This window comes from Melozone crissalis, unplaced genomic scaffold, assembly GCF_028551555.1.
Source record: "Melozone crissalis strain CALT ecotype California unplaced genomic scaffold, PUWL_Pcris_2 ptg000016l_1, whole genome shotgun sequence".
Lineage (NCBI taxonomy): Eukaryota > Metazoa > Chordata > Aves > Passeriformes > Passerellidae > Melozone > Melozone crissalis.
In genome coordinates, this window is record NW_026535794.1 from 19,092,509 (window position 1) to 19,117,816 (window position 25,308).

Consider the following 25,308-nt stretch of genomic DNA (forward strand, 5'->3'; position numbering starts at 1 on the left):
GAGCCCTCCCCATATGTGTTCCTGTGTCCCTGTCCCCGTCCCTGTGTCCCTGTCCCTGTGTCCCTGTCCCCGTGTCCGTCCCAGCCGTTCCCGGCGGGACGGGGGAAGGGCGGGGCGGGGCGTCCGCGCGCACAGAGCTCGCGCCAGGAGCCGCTCGCGCCCTTCCCCCTCCGGCCTCTCCATTGCGCGAGCGCCGGCGGTTGCCGGGGCGAGTGACGTCACGAGCCGCGGAGGCGGCGATTGGCCGGGCGGGGAGCGCCCTCCCCTCACCCCTCCCCCGCCGTGGGACCGCCGCTGCCGGGGCCGGGCCGGGCCTCGCGCGTCCCCTCTCAGCGGAGCGGCCGCCGCGGCGAGCGCGGCCTCCCCGGAGCCCCCCGGCACGTCCCCGCTCCGCCCGCGCTCCGGTGCCGCCACCGCAGGCGGGGGTCATGGCCCGCCTGCGGCCCACCCCGCGCCCTCGGCTGCTGCCGCTCCTGGCGCTGCTGGCGCTGCTTGCGCCCCGCGCCCGCGCCTGGGACAGCGGCGACCTGGAGCTCTTCGACCTGGTGGAGGAGGTGCCGCGGAACTTCTACGACTTCCTGGGGGTGCAGCAGGTGAGCGAGGGACCGAGCACGCCCGTCGCCCCCTGCCCTAGCCCGTTCCCCGTTCCCGCCGCTCACCGGTGCCCCTGAGCCCAGCGCAGCTGCCCGGCTCCCCCGCTGGCCCTCGGCCCTCGCCTGGCGCTGTCACCCTGCTCTGCCCTGGCCCCGGGCAACGCGCCTGTCCCTTGCCAGCCTCCCCCCTCCCGCTGCGAGGGTACTGCTCTGCTGCTTCTCCTTCCTGCCCCACCAGAAATCAGTCACCCTCTCCCACACCTTTGTGTGCTCCTGCTGCCTGTTGCTTTTCTGAACGTATCTCATTTTCTCCAAATGCATCTACAGCCAGACAAAAGTAGCTTCTGGGGTTTTCACACTTCCATTCATATCGTCGGCATGGCAGTTTCTCACGTTTTTCTCCTCCTGCATAGCTGCTATGTCCTCATCTTAAGATTGTGCATCACCATGTGTTGCGGCTCGTATTTTCTCTCACCGGTGCCATGTGGTAGACTGTGACCCTTTGCTGTGTTAATGGCTTGTAGATGGTTATATTTGTTTACTTTCCATGTACCTTGGTTATTGTGTGTGGTTTTCACCCCTCTCTGATAAGTAACACCTAACATTAGAATTTATTATGCACCTTCAATTAATTTTTCATGCCAGTGTGGTCAAGACAGGAACTCCTGTTAGGAACAGTTTTATCCCATGGTTTGTGTGTACATCTTGGATGTGGTGGCTGGTTTCATTGCTGCTTGGCATCTTCATCTTGTATCACTTCTCTGGGCTCCCTTATGATGCCCTTTCTTTTTTCTAGATGCTCTGCTCTATGTGTGACTCTACATGCACCTTAGCCACTTATTTTACTTTCTTCCAATCAGTGTTTTTTTTCTCAATAATGAAATACACAATTCTTTATATGCTGCTACTTCACGCAGAATCTCTAAAAGACATTTTGCCCTTTCTCTGTCTCCTAGTGCATTCTGTTCCCCTAATAACTTCTCTCTCCAGTGCTGCATTCTGGGGATTGATCCTATTTAAATGGCTTCCCTGCCAACCTTGAAGTTTATTCTGATGTAGTTCTTGTTTTGGGAGTAATGACTGTATTTTCATTACTAAGGTGCATTTCACTAAGGCGGTGTCTAAAAAGAGAGGGAAGATGTCTGCAATGTATAAGTGTCCAGTTTTGGGAACTGCTGGCTGTGGTTGCTCTGATTCTGTTTTATCTCTTTCTTTCCTTGAGTCCTTCTTAAGCACCCAGTGTTAAATACTATGGAATACCATCACTGTACAACCCAGCAAGCACTGCTATTCATGTTTCATTTTCAAGACCCTAAAAATCTAAGTGTTAATTCTCAAAGAAAACTTTAGTGTTAGATAATGTAGATATGCAAAACTTAGTTTCTGTTAGTGATGTTCAGGTCTGATATGCAACTCTTTGTTAACATCTTCCACAGTCCTTTCTTCTAGGGCCAAATCTCTACCTTGCCATGTATGTTTAGCAAAATGTTAATTTTAACAAGCAAATATTCTTCTAGTTCACATTTTTACTCCTAGTCATAATGGCAAACTTGTATCACTTGCAGTGTGGGAGCAAGGAAAAAGTTGGTGGGAGTGCAACACAAATGAAACAGAGTTTTTTGGAGGTTTTTTGTTTAAAGTGTACTTTTGTTTAAAGAGGTCACTCATCTTGTCATTATAGCCAAGACTGGAAATGTACACATGCAGCAGAGTAAACCTGTGAGTGGAATAATGGAGTATGCAGTGTTGGGAGTTGAGCTTCTACAGGAATCTGTAAGATTGGAAAATGCCGTGTGGATTTACAGGTTCTGTCACACTGTATCCTTGGTTCCTGCTGCTTGCTTCTCCAGCTCTGTGTCTGAACTTACCACAGAATCATAACCTCTTGACAAATCTGATGTAATAATAATTTCATTAATCACTTCAATATAGCCAGTTTAAAACCAACAAAGGAATCAGGACCAAATAGTATTCATCTAAAAACTCAGATGGAGCAGCAGAATTAAAGCAGAGGCTATGCAGACTCAGTAATATGATGACCAGTTACCTGAGAATGAGAACACAGAAATGTGATGTTAACATCTTGGAAAAATTCCAGGAAGATCTGAGGAGCTACAAGCTTGTATGGTGGACAAATGAATGGGTCAAGTTAATGTTACAGTTCTTACAGCTTTTAATAGTTGATACCTTCATGAAAATTATATGCTTTGGATAAATTAACTTTGCATCAGTTGAACCTGTGGCTCTTCTTCCCAAAATATGCTTTTGATTACAACTTGTTAAAATGGCTTCAAGGGAATTATTTGTTCCTCTACTTTTTTGACTTGTGGCCAGGAAGGCACTACAAGCCTCTGAGTGTCTTTTGAAATTTGTGATACAGTTCTTAGATACAAAGGATCTGATCAAATTTTTAGATAACAGTTGTTTGTGAAGATGTATTGAATGCATGAGCTGTACTGCTGGGATTGAGCTGTGTGGAGCTGTGTGTTGTGTGTCAGGACAAGGAAGGTCTGCATGAGGCTTTGGCTTCCACTGGTGGTCATGTGAGGGAAGGGTGGGGTGGAAGTTCTGCTGGGCCTGTGCATTGCAGGGAAACAAACTCTCTGAGAGCTCTTGGGGGTACTGGAAGAGGCCCTGGGAGCTCAGGTGCTTGAGGGAGAGGTAACAAGCAGGACTTGCTGTCCAGCATGGTGGATAAGTATGTAACCTGAAAAATGTTGAGAGGGATATTTTCTTCAATATTGGCTTATGCCTTTCTTATGGCACATGAGCTTCCTATTGAACCAGGCTCTAATGTGTTCGTGTGCCTTTACTGTAGAGAGCTGAGAGTGTTATATCCACTGCAGGATGATGACTTTGGTAGATGATGCTGCAGCATGAAGTCAGAACTGTGTGTACAGAGCCTGATTTTGGTCTGAAGCCTGTGAGACGCTGGTATGTGAGCAACTCCACGAAAATGCATGACATGAAAACCAAGGAGTTGGATATCTCTGGCTGTGGGAAACCACAACCTCTGCAGATGAGCTGGATGTGTTGGGCTAACAGGCTGCTTTCAAGAATGCTGGAACAGATGAGCTGTTGTGTACTGTGTCAAGTAGCAGGGTCTGACAGGGTTGTGTCTGTAGAATGCAATGTTTGCAATGTTTGGTGCTGTGGAACTGATGGCTGTACTGTTTACATTTTGGGGATTTTTTTTTTTTTCTTGTTGAACTAACTCCAGGCTGGCTGCATAGACTCAATGCCTGTTTGTGTTGAAACATGCTGTTTGCACTCTTGATTTCACACCTTGTGGTTCAGTTCTCTCTGAAAGGAATCCTGTTCATCCACTCCAGGACTGCTTCATGATATGCAGTCAGCAGGTACAATAAAGCACTTTGATTTACACGTGCACTCCTGGGCTGCACTAAAAGTGTGAGGTAGCTGCACCTTTAAGACTACAGGTTCTAGTAAATTGCTGACATTGAATTGTACCTCTTGGCATTGCTCTGTAAGCCAACATATTCATGAAGGCATCAACTACAGCAAACTGTGTGGCTTTTATGGTATTATCAAGTGTTACTGGAGATGGAAGAAAACTCTCAGTAAGATTTCCACATGGTCTGTTTTATGCAAATGCATCGACTGAGGCATGCAATGCATACATTACCACAGTTCAAAAGTTGTGAATTTGTATGTTATATAAATAAAGTTCGTGGACATATATTCAGTAACCTATTTTTCAGAAATAATGGTGATCTCAGAAGTTGTCAGTGTTGTTTTGTCTGGTCCTGCCGTAGTTCTTTCTGGCTTTGAATGGGTTACTGTCCAGAAAAAAATCTACATTAAACTATTTTTCTTATAGAACTTCTGAGGAACTTTGAGTACATAGGTTGGTCCTTTTGAGTGGGAAGAAACAGCTCTCTCTCCTGTGTATCTGTCCAAGGAATACTCTTAAGTCCTCCCCAAGAACAGCCTACCTGTACCCATGCAGTTCTGTCTTTCCTGGCAGGCAAAGTGCACAGAACTAGAGCAAGGAAGGAGGGAAATAAGGAGGGGTAGCCCAGAAACTCAGTAGTCTGTTTGTTCTTCCCAATGACAAGCTGCATTGCTCTCCATAGACATATTTTGGTTGCTCTTCCACCACTTCAGACTGTTCTCCTTCCTGCTGCTTTTTGAGGTTACAGTATGTGGGTGCACTGTTGCAAAAATCATGGAGTGTGCATCATCTGCAAACGATTTAGCAAAAATCAATAGTTCAGTCTTCCAAGCAATGGAAGTATTTGATCAAGTAAGACAAAACTTCACTTGCATGTGATTATACTGTCACTTCTTCAGATGATTTTGTCAAAACTATGAGCTGTAAACTATTCTTGCTTTGCTTTGTAAGATTATTTTATCTTGCATGACAAATAGGATATTCACTGTGACCTTCAAAAGTGTGCTGTGAAATGTCATGGAGCCATGTAGCACCTTGGTGCCTCACTCATTTCTGACAAAAAAAAAGTTGTGATTAAACATCATGTCTAATGGTCTCAGCCTGTTCTGAGATTGCTTTCTGCTCTTGTTCAAGGGATGTGTTGAGGAGATCTAAATTGGAAGGCATGAGATTGAAATGCACTGTCAATTGCAACATAAGAATTCTCAGTTAGATGAAGTGTTTCCAAGTTTCCAAAAATAATTAACTTCCATAATACACAACTGGGTGATAGTAGTAGCAGACCTTTATTTGAATACTGAGGGATTTTAGAAATTCCTGAAATTGTATTTCTTTTAAGCCCATGAATGTGCTGTCAGCATTGAGGCAGTAAAATGTCCATTGCACTGGTTCAAACAAAAGTATAATCAGAAAATCCAGTTTTGTTTCTGGTGGCTTTAGCTGTAATGTCAGTTCATTCTATAAAAGTAATTGTGTGGTTTTTCTTAGTGCGTTACTGGGACATAGCTTTGCATCCCTTTATGGTTAAAATCTTCCTTTCTGAATATGTTACTTGTAAGTTATACATAGAACTGAGATTTTCAGCAGCTCTGGAAACTCTGCTTGTCCCAGAAGATGTAAATTATTAAGGTTGTGTGAAGTCATCATTGATATTATTCACTTGGATCCTGTAGAACAAAGTTGTTTCAATTTTGAGTAGTTTAATGGCTTCTAAGAGTCACCATAGACAAGTGCTAATGATAACTGCAGCATTTGTAACTGGGGATGGTGCAGGGTACAGGTTTCTGTGTGTTTTGGGATTTTTTTTAAATTGCTGAATTTAGAGGTAAACTGCTGGTAATGTATTCTGTTCTGTAAATGCCCTGCCCTTATCTTTTTGTTCAGTGTTGTTGCATATAAAAGTGATTGAAACATCTAGACATGTAAAGCTTGTATTTTCCATAAAAATGGGTTTTCTGCATTGTTGTCTATTAAATTTCTACTTGGATGTTGTCCAAGAATTTTTTTTCTTTCATTGTTGTCTCCTTTTTTCAAGACACAAAAGTGCTTTGGAATCTACCAGTTTAAGTAGTTTTAAAGACACTTAGTCTTAACTTTTCCTGACAATTCATTCATGTAGTACTCTCCTGATTTCTTTCAGGTTATCTTTTTCTTCTTTTTTGCTGTTTAGAAGAATATACAGCAGTAGGAAATTGTTATGTTTGGGAACCCAAGGGAGCTGACAGTATTCAAAGTGCAGTAAAAAGGATAAAACAAGCAGTCTTGAATTGGTTTGGTTTTGGGTTTTTTTTCTGTCTGTAGCAGCAATAATGTTTCAGCTCTTTCTCTCTATACTTCTTGTTTCACTAATCCTTTAAGGATGTATCCATAATAGTTTGATCTTCCAATTGCAGAAGTAAAAAATGTTTTTAGTTTTTTTTTTTCCCCAAGTAGTTCTGTGTTTGAGCTGTAATTCATTGAAGGGATTGACCAATTCTTAGTGTAGGAGAGTGGGTAACCTGTGCTGGAGGCCTTTGGTGCTTGCAAAAGGCTCTGCATCTTATGGTGGCTCAAAATTCATCTCCTTTGCTGAAGTTCTAGGTATGTGCCCATGTTGGGAACTGACACAGCTATGTAATTGATCTAACATGGAATTTTGTAAACAACTTCCCAGTGGGCCTTTTACTGCTTGACTGCTGTGGATTGATGTGGATATGATGACTTTAGTCATCATATTTGTCTGTAAAGCTGTGTAAAAAAAAAAGAAATCATAGAGGCAGCCCTAATTTCATTCTGTTGAATGATAAAGCTTTTATGCTCCATCTACAGTCATTTTACAATTAAGATTAACATGGTTTTCTAATCAGATCTAGAGAAAACTGTAGCTTCAAGGGAGATATTTGGAGGTATCTGTGGTGCTATTTTAACTTTAAGTATGTGGTAAAATTTAAAAAATAAAATGAGAATTCAGCATATAAGATGTTCCTTAATTGGTTTGGTGCTTCTTGTGCTCTCAGCAGAGCCGGTAACAAAGAGTCTGTGGTGCTGTTGTGCAGCTGGGCCAGTGAGAATGAGAGTATAAGTGATAACAGAGGGGTTTATTTTGTCTCTAAGAATGGGTCTGATACACATTAATTTCCTCCTTTTATTCATTTTAATATCTGAAATGTTTTGGTTTTCCACAGAATCCTGGTGGGCTAACAAAATTCATGCAGCATATGAAAATCTGCAGGTTTGCTTTTGATTTGCTTCTTAGTCTTTGTGCTTTTGCTTAGCTAGCGGCTGTGCAGGTTAGAAATTTGCTTCTCTTTTGGTTTTTTTCCCTTGCAGTGTAAAATTGTTGGGTTTCCCTAAATTATGAGATTTGGGGATTCTGGGTTTCTTTTGTTTATTGTTTGTATGTCAGTCTTGTTTGGATGTTACTGACTCTGTATAAAAGTGATTTGTAAACAGTCTCACATAGGTGATAATGTGTTGTACACACGGTATGTGTTACAGCCCTGCAAACAGTAACAGTTTGAAGCAGGATTCTGTATTCCTGGGCTCTCATCTGAGGCTTTGCTTAAGTGCAGGTTTCCTAAATGACCTGGTTGCAGGCCTTGCAAACTATTCTTACTGATGTCACATGTGGGGTGAGAGGTGAAGAAAGTTCATATGCAATCTCTGATAGATGGGAAATTCATCCTTATCAGTGTTAATCTGGAAAATTTGTGGAAGAAACCAGACGATGCATAGGAGCTGTTGAAATAAAATTGCTTGGTAATCCTTGTATGACTGAAGAGAGAAGGAAGAACTAGAGGGGTCTTTCCACATGGGCTGTAATTCTGAAATGCTGCTGTCTGCAGTACTGTAAAGTACTTGTTGAAGGAAGCATTCAGTGCTGATGAAGACATGAGAAAGCTGTGAAATAGCCTTACTGCACTGATTTGGGTTGAATAGCTTCTCTTTTGAGGGACAATGATTGTTTAGACCTACCCATAAAACTATTGCAAATGATTTTTTTAGTGTGATTGATCAATGCTTTATTATGTTTTATTTATTTATTTAGCCTAAATTGGTTTTATCAAATTGATCAGTTTTAATTCAGTTTTATCAGACTGATTTAGGGTAGCTTTTGTATTCAATAATCACCATTTCAAACTCAGTAATTTCTGTAGTGTTCTTCTGTGGGATATAAATGCTGTGATGGGAGGATGAGAGTTGGTATGCCATTTAACTTTGTGACAGTCTAGGTCATATTATGCTTTACTGGATGTTGTGTCTAAGAGTGGCTGCTAAAATGTTATACTACAAAAAAGTCTGTAAAATTTAATCCTACATGGAAGCCTCTTCCCATTTCCTATTAAGATTTTTATTAAAGCTTATTCAATTAATGCATTTCTTTCAATTGATTAAAAACTTGAAATAGATGTGTTTTCCAGTCTGAGTCTACCTATTTATTGAATAAAATTTATTTCTTCTGTCAAGGTATAACTTGTGTGGCTTGTAGTTTCTGTTTTACTTCTAATTTTCTATTTCTTCTTTAAAAGCCTTTCCACACTCCAAGCTAAGTCAGCAACATTCAAAACAAAGCAAAAAGTTCAAATGTTGGCTTGTGTCTGTTGAGAATGGAGTGTTCATAGTTGAAGTACAGATTGAGGGGATCAACCAATCAGTTGGTTTTTGCAGCTTTCGATGGTGAAAGAACGAACTTCTTCTGTGTAAAAATTGTGTACTGTATTTGAAAAATAATTGTAGCTGATTTATATTTATTGTCACTTCCATGGTACAGAGTTGCCATGCTGGAGGGCACCATTACTCCATGTAGTAAATATTTTTGGTCTTTGAGTTTTCTGTTTGAGTAATACTCGGTGCTTAATTAGAAAGTAGTTGTGTAAGTTTTTTGTTTTGTTTTAAAGGAAAACTAGTTGTTAAACTAGTTGTTAAACTAGCTGTCTGCTAGAGAGATAGACTTAATCTATTTCTGACTTAAGAATTTCATCAATCATGATGAGTTTGGCCTTTCATACACTTACCTCTCTTACCTACAAACAGATATGATCTGTAGACGCCTTAATTTTCTGGAGGAGATGCAGACCTCTGTTTAGTGACCATAGAATAAAGGACAATAGCTGTTATATTAGTTAAAAAATAATGTGATTTTTAGTGCACTTGAGAGTACTAAACAGCCTTGCCTTATCTGGCAGTAGTCTGGACTTGTCTTGAGCAATGCACCCTGATGGTCAGTGGGGGCCTGCTTCCATCCCACAGTGTGGGTTTTGTCTCCAGTTAGGGCATCCCTCCATTCAGCCATAAGCTCCTTGGATACCTTGAAGGAATGCAGTCAATGTGCTGTCTGGTTTCTACTCTTGTTTCTTATTTTTTATGCACTTCTGTATTATCCTTGCACTTCTTTCTTTAATAAAAGCAATGAAACCAGTGGCAATAGATGGTGTCACTGGGGAGCACATGTGAACATAACCATGTTTTGCAGTCCATTTGCCCCCTGTACCTTTCAGCTGCCACAGGATTGGATTAACAATGTTCAGAGTGCATTCCTGGTGGTACCTTTCAGTCTGGTGCTGTGCAGTGGATTTGTAGGACTGTCAGCAGTGTCTTGGATCACTTAGTGATTTATACTTGCCAGCTGCAAGCTCTGCTCTGTGTAGGAAAGGTGTAGTTTAAGGCAGCACTCTTAGCTGCACTGAATCTTATCTCTCCCTTTTTTGCTAGATCACTTGGTTTGGTATTCTCTTGCTTGTGTCTGGTACCTACCCAAAACATTTGGCATCACTGCATGCTTGGCTCTTGAGGTTGTCTTTGAAAATGCTGAATGAAGCCAGTGGCAGCACCAATCCCCCAGCAGGAGACCTTTCAGCTGCCTTTTCTCTGCCCTGAAGACTGGCCACTAGACCTTGCTTTTTGTACCCTGTTCATTAATTTTCTTTTTGTAAGACTTTTTCCTTCTAGCTTGTGTAAAGTTAGTGACTTTAATAGCCTTTGGTATGGAACCTTGTCAAAAGCTTTTTCAAAATTGTCAGGTCCCTGGTGGCATTTTCTTTGCAGCACTGGCTTATCTTCCTCACCTGCAGGTGTGCAGTTTTTTATATACATTTATTTCAGCAGCCTCAGGTGATAGCTATGGTCCTGACTTATTAGCATGTGGTTTGCCTGTTTGGGGTAATATGTCTAATATATATTTCAAGTTGAATTCTCTTCTTTTGACCTGCCAGGAACACAATTGGTGTGAGAATCTCCTGAACACCTCCAACAGAGAAGATTCATTAAGTGAATTATGAAATTACTTGTCTGTAGCTTTGTTCCTAAATGAAACTCTTCATAGTTTTGTCATCAAGCAGTCTCTAACATCTTGGTTTTGATTACATCTGAAGAAATAAAAGGGTTTTGAAAATAAAATAAATTGACACTCTAGTTTGCTTGGACAAATACAGAAGTCCTCAGTAACATGCTGGAAAGAAGTAGCAAAGCATTTTCTTAGCATTGCATTCCATGAATTCTAATGGAACTGGCACAGAAATCCACCACGTTGCTGCTGTGGTTATTTATTGTTGGAAGGAAGAATAACTGCTGTTGTGCCATTTTTCCTGTTTGATTAACTGCTCCACAGGAATGATTGAGCACATTTTCATAGGAACCCAGGCTTTTAACTGAGATATCCATAGGGAGTTCAGGAACATCATCTGCTTCTGGTCACTTTGCTTTGGTTACTGGTTTCGGCTCTGTAGCATCAGTCATGGACAGTAATTCCCATTTCAGGCAGCAAGACAGAGGGTTTGGGCTTGTGTTACTACTGGAGTTAAGACTTGAGCAGAGTTGGTTTGCATCCTCTCATCCCTCCCTCCTTTTTGACTCACAGTGACTTTATACCATAGTAAATCTGTGGATTTATTATTTCTGCAGCAAAGTTCTTAATGTGATGTACTTAAGTATATTGTTTTGGAAACATTAAGAATATTTTAATCCAGTTATTTTAATTCTTGTGGTACCACTTACTTGCTATGTCTTTGCTTATTCCTACTGGTTTTAGGCAAGATTTTGGTATTGCATAAATCACAGTGAAGACTTCAATTTTGTTTTCTATTGGGTGTTGGCATTGTGAAGAGAAACATGATAGGGTTTTATGAAACACCCTCACTTCCAGAAGTTTTTAAAAGGTAGAGACTTGCTGAAATAACTTTTGCAGCAGGGAACTTGTTTGAAATAGAGGAGCTTTAATTGAACATTCTAAAGCTAAAAGTTGTATCAGATAAAGGGTGTTGAATTTCAAATTTTCAGTACAGTTCTTTATTGTATAATCAATTTTCTTATTCTTCTAAATAGAGTTGATCTGTTTATTGTTCAAGGACATAATAAAGTCATAGTTCTAGGTCCTATTTAAAGGAATTAAACCCTGTCTCTAATCCTGAGTGTTGCTTCCATGCTGTGCATGCACCTTGACCATCATCAAGAAATGAGAATTTAGGGTAGACTGTGCTGTTTGCCAGCATCTGCATGTCTGATGTGGTACATTGAGAAGTCAAGTTTGGGAACACAAGGAAACAGTATCTAGAAAAGAGTGTGGGATAATGAAAGATGAAATCAGACTGTTTTCTGGGAACAGTGGTTTTGTAGGTGCAGTGTACTGGGTGCAGAGTTTGGATGGAGGTTTTGTAGCAGAGGTGTTGGTGGTAAATACTTCCTGTTTTAAGTTCCATTTGGGATTGTCTCTCTAGGCTGCAGTTTGTTTTGGTGTGACAGCAAATTGCAATATATAGTTAGCTTTATCTTGATTTTTATGTAAAACTGTAATATTTAATTCTCTCAGTCTCTGAAGATGTATGTTTGAGTGGATTGTTTTTACATTCAAAATGTTTAGGTAATACTATATTCTCCAATAAAAAGGGATAGAGTTGGAGAGAAATCCATTTGAATTGAAAATCATCCCTAACAATAAAGTACTTTAATTTTGATGTTATATTTCCTATTTTAAATCCTGTCTGCACAAAACTTTTGTCAGCATTCATTTCATAATACCTGAAGTCTAAAAAGTAAGTTGGGACACCTGTTTAAAAAGTGCCCTTGCATAGGTTGGCATTGTGCATTGCAGAATGTTGACTTCCCTTGTAAATGTATTTGTGAAAACAAACACTGCTTAACACTGAATATGGATATCCACGTTTGCTTTCTAAGAAAAATTCTTTCATTTGTCTTCTGTGTGTTTGACTTCCTCAAAGTTAAGATTTTTAACACAAAAATATTTTTTTTTTGGAAAAGAAAATATGACTGATATTGAGATAACTGTTAGCAGGTGCATATCTCCTTAAATTTCTGACCAAAAGGAAGCAGAAGGCTGTGAAATGTGTCTTCACTTGTGGAATATGTAAGATGCATTCCTGTAGCTTCTGGGGTCTTTTCCAACAGATTAACTCAAAGACACTGTCATTGAATTAATGGTATCCCATTATTATCAGGGTATTGCTTATCCTGTCTGCTGTCATGAGATATGAGAGCCTTACATGACAGCTGCTTAGACGTGATTGGATTGATACTATGGCCAGGAAAGGCAGTACTGGACTGGGTTGCTTTCTGAAATTGATTTCTCAGTCAAGATAGAATTGTATCTTGATCAAGTATTCAATATTTTGCAATTCAGCTAAGACAAATATACAAACTATTTCCCATTCAGTTACAAGGGTAGAACTTGTCATACAGCCAAACACCCTCCCCACCCCCAATGCACGCCGGGGCTGCTCGTGCAGTCTGAGTGTTTGGCTGCAAGGCTGAAAGGAGTGCACGTCCTGTAGCCATTGCCATGCCTCACCTGGGTATGAGATTCACAGCAGAGTTCAGTAAGATGACTTTTTTACTGTTCTTGAGGGCTAGCTTGCTCAACCAGAGGTTCCTCTTGGACTCTTCATTGCCAAAGGGTGGATGGATAAAAAGATTCACATATCAAAAAATTATCAGTGTTCCTTCTGACAGCTCCCCCCCTCAATCTATTAGCGGATTTAGGCATGAAGGTAAGAATGGCTAAAAAGATGGAGTCTTGTGCGAGTTGACAAAGGTGAAAAATAACAAACTGTCATGATAAAAATCTTTTTTTTTGTCCAGTTAAACAGTGAAACCTGTACTGCCAGTTAAAGATGAGATGGTATGAAGTGGTGGTAAAAAGAAAACTTAAGACTTCATGAACATTGATCTCACAGATACTCTAAAAACATGGAAAAATCCAATGAAATGTGAAAATTAACAGATCTTTCCCCCTGCTTAACTGTTGTGTTTTGTTTTTTTTGTGTGTGTGACTGAATTAATACAAAAGCCATTAGCTTGTGTGCCAGGCTATGGTAAGTGTAATACAGATGAGTTTTCAGTCTAGAAAAGGCTGTTCTGCTTCTCAGCCCAAGGCTTGTGCTCTGGGATTTTGGTAGTAACAGATTCATATATTGGCAGTAGGTACCTTGAAAACAGGATTAGTTTGCCCTAGGATTCTGTCTTGCAATGACTTGGTTAAGGAAAAGCATAGTTGCAAGAGATGAATGAGTGCTCTAGGTGAGCTGTACTAGTGTAAAATCTGTCAGTTCCCCTGATGCACAGTGCAGGGGGGCACTTTGCTGAGCCCAGCACTCTGGCAAGAGGAAGGAGAGCAGAAGAACAGAGTGAGCCAGCATGTGCTTGGGATAGCCAGCTGCTCCAGGGAAGTTTCTTATGCTCAGTCTTACTGGCTGCCTAACAGGCTTGAGGCCTTCTGTATTAAATTTTTAAAATAATTATCTAATTGGTGGTTTTAGCAAGAATTATTGCATGTGCTCTGGTATAACTGCTCTAAAATTGTGTTTCTTTTCAAGCATCAGGAAAAGTGCTGCAGTTTCTAATATGGCCCAAGAAAAGGAGATAATCTTCAAGAGATTCATTGCTGATCTTTTGATGACATTTTGAAGTTGCATCTTGCTTATTATGCTGTCCTTTGTTTTCTTTGTTTAAGTTGAACCTTGGTGGTTTTATTTGGATAAAGTATGGACACCTATCCCATGTTCTGACAAAGCCTGGTTCAGATGGTATTTTGGATGAGTTGAGCTTAAATTTTTAGGCCACAGCCTTTCTTCTAGAGTCCCAATGATAGTAGCATCTTGACAGAGAGGAGCAAAGGCAAGTGTTCTTCTGTTAGCACTAGGATAACACCTGGAGCCCCAGAAAGGAAGATGATGTTTCCTTGTAGACCTCCTGCGTGTTTTGTTTCAGTTGAGCGTTGTTATGTTCTTTACCCAGAAAAGATGCAAACAAAACTTCAAAATTACCTACGCTGATAATTTTTCATTTCTTCAGTTTCTTATTTCTTTCTAGACATTGTAACAGATCTGCCTACAAGGACTTGATTTTCTAGATTAATGTTTGGCAACAGGTTTACAGTTTTTGCTGCCATTAGCTTGCTGGACTTCCCGGTGGTTTTCTTGTTGTTGTTTTGATTTTATCCTTTTTTTGCATCATTTTTCCCCCAAATGAAATCCCTTTCTTCAAACTGTTAATCCTGGAATGATGATGAAGTACGAGACAGTTAAGTAAATGGTTTCTTGTTCTTTGGGATGCCCAAAGGCGTTTTTCAGCCAGCCAGTTGGGAGTGTTTGTTCAATGAGGGCGGTGTCCGGGCTCCCTGCTGGCCGCAGCTGAGAGCTGCTGTGCTGCTCTGATGCCTGAGTGCAGTTACAGCTTTGTGGGTGCATCCAGGAACCTTCTGCAATGCACTTCTGGAGCTAATAACTGCTCTCTGTTCTTTGAGGGCATTTTCCATGGCTTCTGTGCTAGTTGCTTCTTGGTTTTCTTTCACTCTAATTTTTAGAGGCTGCAAGAATGAGCAGTCTGACAGTCCTCTCTGTTCTGCTTGGGTTATACTCTACTTTGCCTTCTGAGTTAATTTCCCTTTTTTATTTGTCCTCTTATTAAGAACTAGTTATCAATCAGGGGTGCTTTAGAGGGAAATCTGTAACTTTTAAAGCACCCTTTCTCTGGTTACTTTTCTTATCAATGTGTTTGACTCTTCCGAGATATCTGCAGTCAGTTCAAACTACATGTAATCATGTTTGGGAGGAAAAACTAAGGGTCTTTTTAATGTCCAATGTCTTCTGTTTGTCACTCCTAATCTTTAAGGTCATCTTTTTTCTTTACTGTGTGGTTGGTTGGTTTGTTTTTAAATGTATTCCTGCTGCCATCAGATTTTACTCTGGCTTTCACTGCTCATCATAAATTCAGTCTGCCCTTTCAGCTTGGGAGCTAAAGTGGTTGCATGCAACCTGGTTAACTTACATTTCAATTACTTCAGGAACACCCTCTTTGTCTAATCCCTATGCTTTCTGTAAGTGACTGGCTAAAATTGGTTTTGGCTTTTCAGTTGGACCTGGAGATGAATTGCCAAGCAACAGGCACTTAGTGTTGCCTTGATATTAAAGCTACATATGCCTTTAGGCTGCATGTTACAGTTGCCCTGTATATTCCCATTTTTATTTTAATCCTTACATAGTTTGGCATTGTTGGTAGTGTTTTTTTATTTATTTGGGTTTTGTCTTTGCCAGTTCACTGATTTCTGTTCAGTTTTTAGTCTCTTCTTCTTCATGTAATTCCTGAAGATCCATTTTCACTTCTGCCTGCCAGAATCAGTTCTATCCCTCCTTTCCCAACACTGTAGAAGAAATAATTGTCCTAACTTTCCCAGTATATACTTTTTTAATTTGTGGCTTTTAAAAGTTATTCTTAAATAAATACTTGATATGTTCTAAATTTCACTATGTAGGTGTTGTACCAATTATTATTTTGAAGGAGGATTTTTTTACAACTGTGTTTGAAAATTTCTGGTCTAGAAATGAAGTGTCTTTGGATGAGCAGGCTGGGTTCCAGGGACAAGCAAACACAGAAGTCAGATCTTTCAGACTGACCTCTTCCAGCTGGAAAGTTTGACTGTCTGGAGGTTGCTTTTTAAATGACACAGATTTAGCAGACTGCCTTGTGTGAACCTTCTTTTCAGCAGAGCTCGTTCTGCTCAGTTAGAAGTAGGTAAGTGGCCACCCAGTACTTACACAGATCAGGTTGAAACTGTGGACTGCTGGACAGAGGATTTGGTAGAATTAATCAAAAAAAAATTTACCAATGAAGTAATGATAAGGCATAGAATATCTCTGCTGTCAAAACTGTTGTTGGTTTTGTTTTTTTTTCCCCTGTTCATTATTCCTTTTTCTGTTTTTAAATTTCTGTGACAGAAGTTGAATTCCTAAGCTCCATTGCATGTGCTGGTCACTGTTTTGTCTAACAGGACAACACCAAGATGTCTTTGTACTTTACCTTCTGCTATGGGCAAAATAACCCAATTGGAATAACTGCTGGGAAGAAAATGTAGTGAGATAAGATTGTGTGCATGCAGGAGCACACAGAAGCTGTTAGTGCAGTGACGCTGGGTGTGCACTGGGAGCTTTATTGCAGTGCTGTTCCTTGGTATTCCACCAAGGTCATGGTGGAGACCCTGTGGGCTTTCTGTAACTCAGAGCACTCCATGTGGGAGTGATGGGCAGCCATGGGAGCAGTTGTACCATAAGTCACCGAGGGGTTGAAATTGAAATAATCAAGGTCTTGCAGCCTGGCTCCGTTCTGCTGTTACTTTGTTAGTTCTTTTTCCTGTTTATTTTATCTGGACAAACCCTCCCAGTTTTTTGGTGTGTTGTGTGCTTGTCTCCCAGTAGGTCACTTGTGATTGTAGAGCATTAAGGCTTCTCCTGACATAACAAATGTCCACAGTTGATTACAGCTGTGGAGCACAAAGAGACTGACATAGCTGCATACTTGCTGCATTAGACACTGCTGGAGACATGAGCTGCTGTTTCACTCTCTCTTTTGAGATGCTGCCAATAGGCAACACAAAGTCTGAGGAGATGTTTGTGCTGTTCCTGCTAATTATGTTATGAAATGCTTCCTAATTGCCAAATTAAATATTATTAGTGTCAAGCATTACATATATTATTCCTTTTAAAGAAATAAATTCTTTTATTGTGAATCCTTTCTTTCTTTTTCAAAATCTAGTGTTGGGGAATATGGATATCGATTTTTATTCTGTACAATTTGAAGTAAAAATAAAGCTTACAAAAAGAGATCTGAAACCATTGCTGAATTTATTGTGTGAGGCACTATAGTGCTCTGGGGTAGATATACCAGAACTTCAATGAGAAGAACCATAAAGATTGTCAGTATTCAGTAATTATAGTTATCTCTCTACCATACTGATCATTTAATCTGATGATTGAGATTTTACATTTTTAAGTTCAGTTTGGGTTTCTTACCACTTGATGGCAGTGAAGGAGCTAGTGTTGCCGGGCAAAGGTTCAGGGCAAGAACCATTATGAATAACAAAAGAGGAGGTACAAAGGAAGCCTCTGACATTTAATATTGTTCACATTTCTAGGTGATATTACATATACCACAAATGACAGTAGATGGAGAAAAGCCTCTAGATGGAGCTTCAGTACTTTCAATGGGGGAGAGATTTTTATACTCAAGTGGCTTCCTCCTATTTATAATAATTGTTTCTAACAACAACTTTTCCATTTAGACCTGGAATGATACCAGACATTATCAATAAGTAATGTCAGTGCTTCTGCTGTTATAAGCATACTACTTGAAGAACATGCAATTCTGGAATTTTTCTCACACCTTCTGTTCAAATCCTACAACTTCTCAAGATTCTTAATAATTCCCAGGTATTGTTAGAAATGTGTTTTGTAGATTAAGGATCAACGTAATTATTCAAGATTTTTTAAAAAGAAGATAGTTGGATTTCACCGGTAACCAAAAAGAGAAACTTGAAAAATACTGTTCACTGGAAACTGCCCTGCAATATTTACTGCTGTGCATGGTCTAGCCCATTGAAGAGGTGTTTGTTGTAACATTACATATTACAATGCACGGATGTGTGTTTGAGGCTCTTTATTAGTGAAGGTTCTTTTGCACTTCCTACACCCATGTACACCTCTTGCCAAGCTGGTATGGGGAAATGAACCATATAATGGCCCTGCTGTAGTAATTGGCTCCACATGGGTGGACTCTAGAGCACAGACAAAACCTTATTTGAAGTAATTGGTGCTTTGTGTAGGTACAAGGGTCTGTACATGCAGATTTATTTTGGATCCTGGGTCAAACCTTGGCATTAGTAAAGGTTTCAATTTCATGCAGTGTCTTTGACGTGTAAGTGATTTTGAATGAGTATCAAAAACATCCATGCAGATGCAACTTGACTGAACTTTTTTGTTAAAATACACATAGCTAATATTTTGCAGTTATATTTTTGATGGGATGATAAGTAAAGAACTTGGTTTGTTAAGTTTTCTATGTGAGCAGCCTGTTACTAATTAAAGAGAATGTCAAAAAGCAAACTCTAAATTTGCATAATTATCAAATATTTTAATCATTATCAGCATTATTCTAGCTCTATAATAGTATTATATAAACTCACAGTTAAAAATAAGTTAAAATTGCCAGAGCTATCAAATATTTATTTTGGTTTCAGATGCCATTCTTATTTTTAAAAGGCATTAAAACATGTTATTCTTCATAATTAGTATTATTCCTCATATTAATGTTAGCAATTCAAATTGATGGACTGCTGCACTGGTTAAGTGCAGTGGCAGCCAGAGCAAACTTACTTGTGAAAATTCAAGTTTATTTTATCAAATAAGTACCAAATAAAAATTCTGTCAAGTGGTAGAAAGAAAAGGTTAGAAGATGGAGTCAAAGATAGTGAGTATTTAGAATGATGGTTTTAGTCAGGGGAGACTCCTTTGCTGGAAATGCCCTTGTGAGACTGTAGCATTTCATCTCTGGCATTAGTTTGTTGTGTGGCATAAAATGGTGTTGGAATGGGTTTCTTGTCAGTGCTGTTTTCAGTAAGATTTGTTAGAAAACAATGTAATTTTACTCCATTACAAGATATGGCTGCATTTATTTAATGTCATTGGAAAATCTTAGCTACTGTGGTGCAATACAATTTTATGATAAGGTGGTGCAAGCTTTTCTAGCTGCAACTGTTCAGTTTGGGGGAATCTGAAATTTGAAAGATACAAGAAAATTATAGCAGCATTTGAAACATGAAATCTGTTTTAAGAGGTTAATGTTGACCTTACTCTGTTTTGCTTGCCAGGATGAACAGCATAAATGCCAAAAATCAGATATGGGAAGAATGCATCTATTTGTGCAAAATAAATTTTATATTTCTAGGTGATTGTTAAGAATTTTAGCAAATGTAACTTAAAAAAAAATCTGGTTGGTTGGTTTGGGTTTTTTTCATCCTAGAGATAAACTTATCTAGCTGATGAGCAACTTATCCAGGGGTGCATGTTATATGACTGCATACAATTGTTAAATATTGTGTGGAAGAAATCACATTTCATAAAAGGGGGAAAAAAGGCTGTGAGTATAATGCAACTCTGGTGCTTCCTAGAGGGTAACTAGTTTGTGCTAAATAGTTTCTATATTAATCAGTGCAGTAGTGGCAATTCCCCAGAAGCAATGTGTTACTTTTATTTCTCCTTATCTGGTAAAGAGTTGCCAATAATAGTAAAGGTCTCAATTTCTAGGTTTTATCTCTGTGGAAGTCAGCAAATTCATATTGATCTTTTAAAAATCCTCTGGCCTTTTTCTGTTACTGTGCTAACACTTGGGATAATTTTTGCCCTGAAACTGTCTCTTAGTTATATCTTTATATTAACTTTATCATTAAAACTTTGAGGTTTGTTGATGGCATTTTTATTTATCCTTGACTGCTGAGCAAATCCCAAATGGTCACTTCCTGTGTGGAAGTCAGTTCTTGGAAAAGGCATAAAATGGAACAAATTACCAACCAGTATCTGGAGTTAATAGCCTTGAATATTCCTATGTTTACTCTGATGTGTATTTTGAACAAAAAATTAATGCCCTTTATGTAGGCAATACTTCACTTTGTAATTTAGAAATAAAAATGCCTTACCAGAACTAAAGATGATTGTGAAGTTCATTTTCACATTTACTTGCTTTTTAATAGTGATAGAGGAAATTCACTATTCAAAGCCACTGAATTACTGAAAATAATCAGAAATTTCCCTTCAATGAAGAGACCTTCTAAACAATTCTAATTTATATTAACAATTATAGAATTCTATAACAATTCTTTGTTATAATTGTAGAATAATAGAAAAAATTATAGAGCTGGTTATAGACAACTGTGTAATGACTAACATTTATTGAAGTGATTAGTGAGAACAGAATAAATATGAAGAATTGAAAATTGCTCGTATAATTAACTCTGTTTTATTTTGCCATAAGACAGCATTTCGGAATTTGAACTTCTGTTGCAATTTATTTATGTGGTGAACAGCAAGTTTTTTGTTGATGTGCCCTTATTCAATACTCATATTTCAGACTCAGCTAAAGATTTCTGTAGGCTCATTTCATAAAGAAAGCAAAATTTTTCAGTTTATAGATATGAGTCTGACTTGAGATCTGTAAATATCATTGAATTAAAGTTCAGCATGCTTGACAGTTTGGGAGCAAAATTCCATCAGTATTTAGGCAGCAGTAGCATTTAACTCCCATGTAAGTATATGCGTGAGTCCTAATATTCCTGAAAACTTGTGTAGCTGGAATTTCAGTATTTAAAACAATGTTGGTTTAATTGCATACAAGTTTTGATTGCCCCATGTGGGAATAGTATGGTTCTATATTTTAAGTTATTATTTTATATAGTGCAGGGAAACTGCATCAGTTATAAAATACATGAAATATTTTATCAAAAATATTACTACAATACTTAGAGTCCTGTGAACTTTTTAAAGGGAAGGCTTGGATTAGTCATATTTGTTCAGCTTAATGGAATTTGTCTTCCAGGGTATATAAAGCTTTTCAACTCTCAGTCAAATATTTTACATTTAATGTGATAAATAGAGATAGAAGCGATATAAAGTATTGCAAGTATGTATTGTATTGATACATGCTAACAACGCCATTCACATAAGTAAAACGGTTCTGGATTATTTATAACTTCTGAAAATGTGCCTCACAAATTATATTTCAGTAAGATTCCAAATAATTTGGTTAAAAAATTGTTGCAGTTATTTGTGATCTAAAAGTAGACATCTCCATTTGTTTTTCTGAGTACCCTCTCATGTAGGGAACTTCTGTTGAATTATTAAGGAGGAACTTCGTTGTACCATAAGAGAATTAGTAATTAAAACACTTTACCACTTTCTCATGTGGCTGCCATTATTTTTAGAATCTCATTATTTTCACTATACTTGAGAGATTTTGGAAGGTGCTGGGACTTGGGCTGCTTTGTCATAGGTGATAAAAATACCTAAGCCTTGCAGAAAGTGCTTGGTAAATACTTCTGAGTCTTTTGAGACAAAAAGTTCATTTTCCTGTAGGAGAGTCATCAGTTGCATGGACATTTTCAGACCTGTCTGTTTGCACCCAGGCTCATCTGCTTTAAACACATGCAGTCTCCTTTCCTTTCCTAATTGATGCACTTGCTGTACCAGTTTCTCCAAACCCTTTTACAATGATATTCTGTGTCTGTGAAGACACCAGTACTACTGTACATCTCACAGAAATGTTCCACTTATAAGGAAAAATCCATTTATGTTCTATTTGTGTCAAGATCTGTAATTTGAAATAGGCAAGTTGTTAACTAGCCAGATTGTTCTGCAGTTTAGTGGAGCCTGTTAGAATCAAAATGATGCTTCAGAGAGCTGGGGTTTATTTGAAGGGAGGAGGGAAAACCCTGCTTGTGAGTTAGTATTATATTGCATTGGATATGCAAATTTTTATTCCTTTCTGAATCTGCTCGTTTCTCTATCTTTTTGTACTGCAGCCATGTACCTTAATATCACTTTTAAAAGAACTAGGAACAAATTTCTAGGGCTGCATGCTCTAAAATTAGGGAATGTCAGTTTTCAGAATGTTTCAAATCTTAATTTGGTTTCTTTGTGCTTGTTCATTGTGATGATTTTTAATTCACTACATTATATTCTACAGGGTCTTTACTTATTCAGGCTCAGGGAGAGATCTGGCCCCAGTGCAGCTTCAGGCTTATGTATTGAAAGAGACTGTTGTCTGTAAAAACTGTTTAACCTGTAGATGTTGAGGGTATGTAGAGAGTGGGGGAGAAGATTGCGGGGGAAATGGTTTCATGGGTAAGCCAGTCAGACGAAAAGTGCCCTTGAGGATTGAATTCTGTTCCTCTTTCTGCCACAGAATTCCTATGTGATGCTCTGCAAGTCGTTTAAACGAAACTTTTCCCAAGTGGTGACTAATTGATTTGAGTGCTCTGCAATTCTGGTTGCATAATTTGAGGTACTAGGGCCTTATATGCAGAAATGCTGAGGGTTTGCAGCTGCAGCTGAAGTCGATTAAAGTCTGTGCCCTGAATGTATGAAATGTTGTTTGATACCGAGCACTTGGAAAAATCATATCTGAGATTACTGATGATTTTACCTTAATCTGTGCCTCATTTTATGATATATTAAAAAACGTAAGTAAAGTCCACTTGTCTCTTAAGAGACTACAGTGGTGAATAACATTGATGAACTCTGATGCCATCAAGATGGGCTTCAAAACAAATAGCCACAGCTTCCAAACATGTCTGAACAGCATGCAGCTCCGAGCAGATGAGGCCACACATGAATAAATGTGTGGAGAAAAATCCTGAATGGCTGCTCGCTGGGTAAGCACTCATCTTCTGCGTGTGGCATAGAGGCAGAGTGGCAGGAGTAACAACAGATTAAAGTTCCTTTTCAGGGAATCACTGAGTTCTTGTTTGGAATATTCATTATTGTTTGTAGGATGTATTCTCTTTATCATATTTCTGTTATCTACTGATTTTTAAATGGTAAGTTTACATTTTAGACAGAAGTAAATTCAAATTAACCTCTTATCTTTTGGCAGTCTCATAATTTTCTAAACCATACATTCTCTTACTGCTTACAGAGTTTCATACTTTCTCTTGATTCAAAGAACAAAAACAGAATTTGACCAAATATTTTTATCCTTTAGGTCTGTTTGCTCTTTGTTGACATTGCCACAGGGTATTCAGCTTCCACTGCTGGCATCTGCTTAAAGTTGGCTCAGGGTCTGTGTGGTACTGATTGGAAGAGGGGAGCTAGATGAGGAAACAGATTAATTTTAGTACTTTCTTCCTTCTTTCTGGTTTCTTCACTTTGAAGTAAATATTTCTGTTATGTTGTCCTGTGGTACTTACTGGGACAGATTTTTTTCAGAGCTGGTTTTGCAGTATTTCTGCCACCACTGTTTTGTGCTTGGGTTTTCTTCCTTCCAAAAAAGACAAGTTATGAGAAGAAGAAATTGCATCTGTTGGGGAAAAAACCTCTCCATGTATTAGATTCCATGGCTGGGATTATGACGCAGAGGGAAATGCAGTTTTGGCATATTATTGTTACTTGCAGGATTGTCAGTAACAGAATGCTTATTTCTGTAGGAGCTGTGCACTTGCAGTCCTTTCCTCTTCCCCTGTGTGAAAAGTTACCTACTAATTATATTTTTATTTGTATGATGATTTTTCTTTTAGCCTTGACTTCGTTACTTGAAAACCTGGATGAGAACCCATGTTAAGATTTATCCTTGCTTCATTTAAATCTTATCTTATGCATTTGAAATATTCTCCATTTCCCAGTGTTTCTACTTGAGGCAGCAGGACCAGAGTTTTATCTCCCAACTTTCACTGTTATCTTTGATGCTGATAATCCTGTAATCCCACGTTGAGAGGCAAGTAATGAATTGGTAGTAGCCACTATCTTCTGCAGTCAGTTGGCTGAAACAGATTTCTGGTAGCACAGTTAATGGGATGCAACCTGTGCCAAGTTTTTATTGCTGCTCACTCAACTGCTGATTCTTCTTTTCCACAGGCATAGAAAAAGGCATACTTTTCCTCTTTATTTTGTTCTTTTTGCCTTTTGCAGTGTTTGTATTGCTACCAGCTCTGCTCACCCAACCAACTTTGTAGGTCCTGCAGTTGGCTCTCTTTTGTGCTCTGTAATCCTGTCAGCCTGAGGAGGTATACTTGAAAGACAGGTGTCAGAAGAAAATTCCTCTTATCTGTTACTTCTGCTTATGATGGCAGGGAAATGAAAATGGAAATGGAGGAAGCAAGAGATTTCTTCAGTAGTTCAGTTTCAACTCTGCTTTCGTGCTTTGAGGACAGGTCTCTATGGGTGGAGGACACATGATGGGAGGCAAATACAATCCATACAGCTGCTACCTGTGAATATCAGTGGCTGAAAAACTGGCCTTGCATTAGCTCCTTTAGTTGTTTTTCTCTTAGGAAGCAGGGAGCATTTCCCAGTCTGTTTCAGTCATGACTTCAGGGTAAGTGTTGAGTATGGGCTGTTACTGTGCCTTTCTCAGTGCTCTGAAGGTGGTGATGAACTATCCAGCTTATCAGCACAAAAGGCTTGTTTTTGCTGAATTATTTTTGTGCATAAGGAGAGAAACAGGCACGTCCATGTGGTTGATAGCCACTGCCTTTTGTAGTGGTGAGGCTGTTGGGTGTTGCCCTCATCTGACTGAAGAATGCTTAAAGCAGATCAGAAGTGTTTCCTTCACTCGTCTTCTCTGCTTCTCTTCCCTGTGCAGACCTGTGCTCTGTCTCTTGTCTTGTCTGTGTTTCAGTGTGTGCTTCGGCTCTTGCAGACCAAAAGAGGAGGAAATTTATGAATCAGCATGAATTACCCCCCTCCTTCCCTGATGCAAAAATGCCCCCAAAGTACTGTAAGAGAAGAGCAATAACTGCTTGCAGGGAGTGGCTTTATGAAAAGCAGGGAAGGGATCTTTCTGCTCCTTGCTTGGACCTGTGTGGTTCGGTTAAAACATTTTGATTTGAAAAACACAGAGGGCAATTCAGGGAACAGCATGCCACTGTGTGTAACAGTATCTGCCCACAGCTGCCATAAATCTTGAGAGGTAATTATCTTCCTTAAGGATTATTTGGCTCATTCTCACTAGAAATAATGTCAGATAAGCATTTTTAGAGACCATAATACCAGTTTTCCTTACAAAATTGCTACTGAATGGGAAAGGCTGTCTTCGAGTCAGTCCCGTCGTAAGTAGTTGCATTTATGTGGCTTTTCACATATGTCCGCAATTTTTAAATTTTAACATTATTTAGGCTTCAGTTGCTTACAAATTAATTTTATGTGTGAATTTTAATTAATGATTTCTAATGTTGAACTTGATTTCTTTATCTGTGTACCTTTGGACATCAGCTCCCTAATTTATAGCTCATAGAGGTTCTGGCAGATTTTGCCAATAACGCTTTGCGATGGTCGT

General features: G+C 39.1%; 1 protein-coding gene across 1 annotated transcript in view; it reads left to right on the forward strand.

The window, feature by feature from the left end:
* Positions 1–428: 428 nt before the first annotated feature.
* DNAJC1 (DnaJ heat shock protein family (Hsp40) member C1) overlaps positions 429–25,308 on the forward strand; it is a 106,570-nt gene continuing 81,690 nt past the window's right edge. The window contains exon 1 of the mRNA XM_054273810.1: positions 429–593. Coding sequence (XP_054129785.1) covers positions 429–593 — 165 coding nt within the window. The remainder of the gene's footprint in view (positions 594–25,308) is intronic.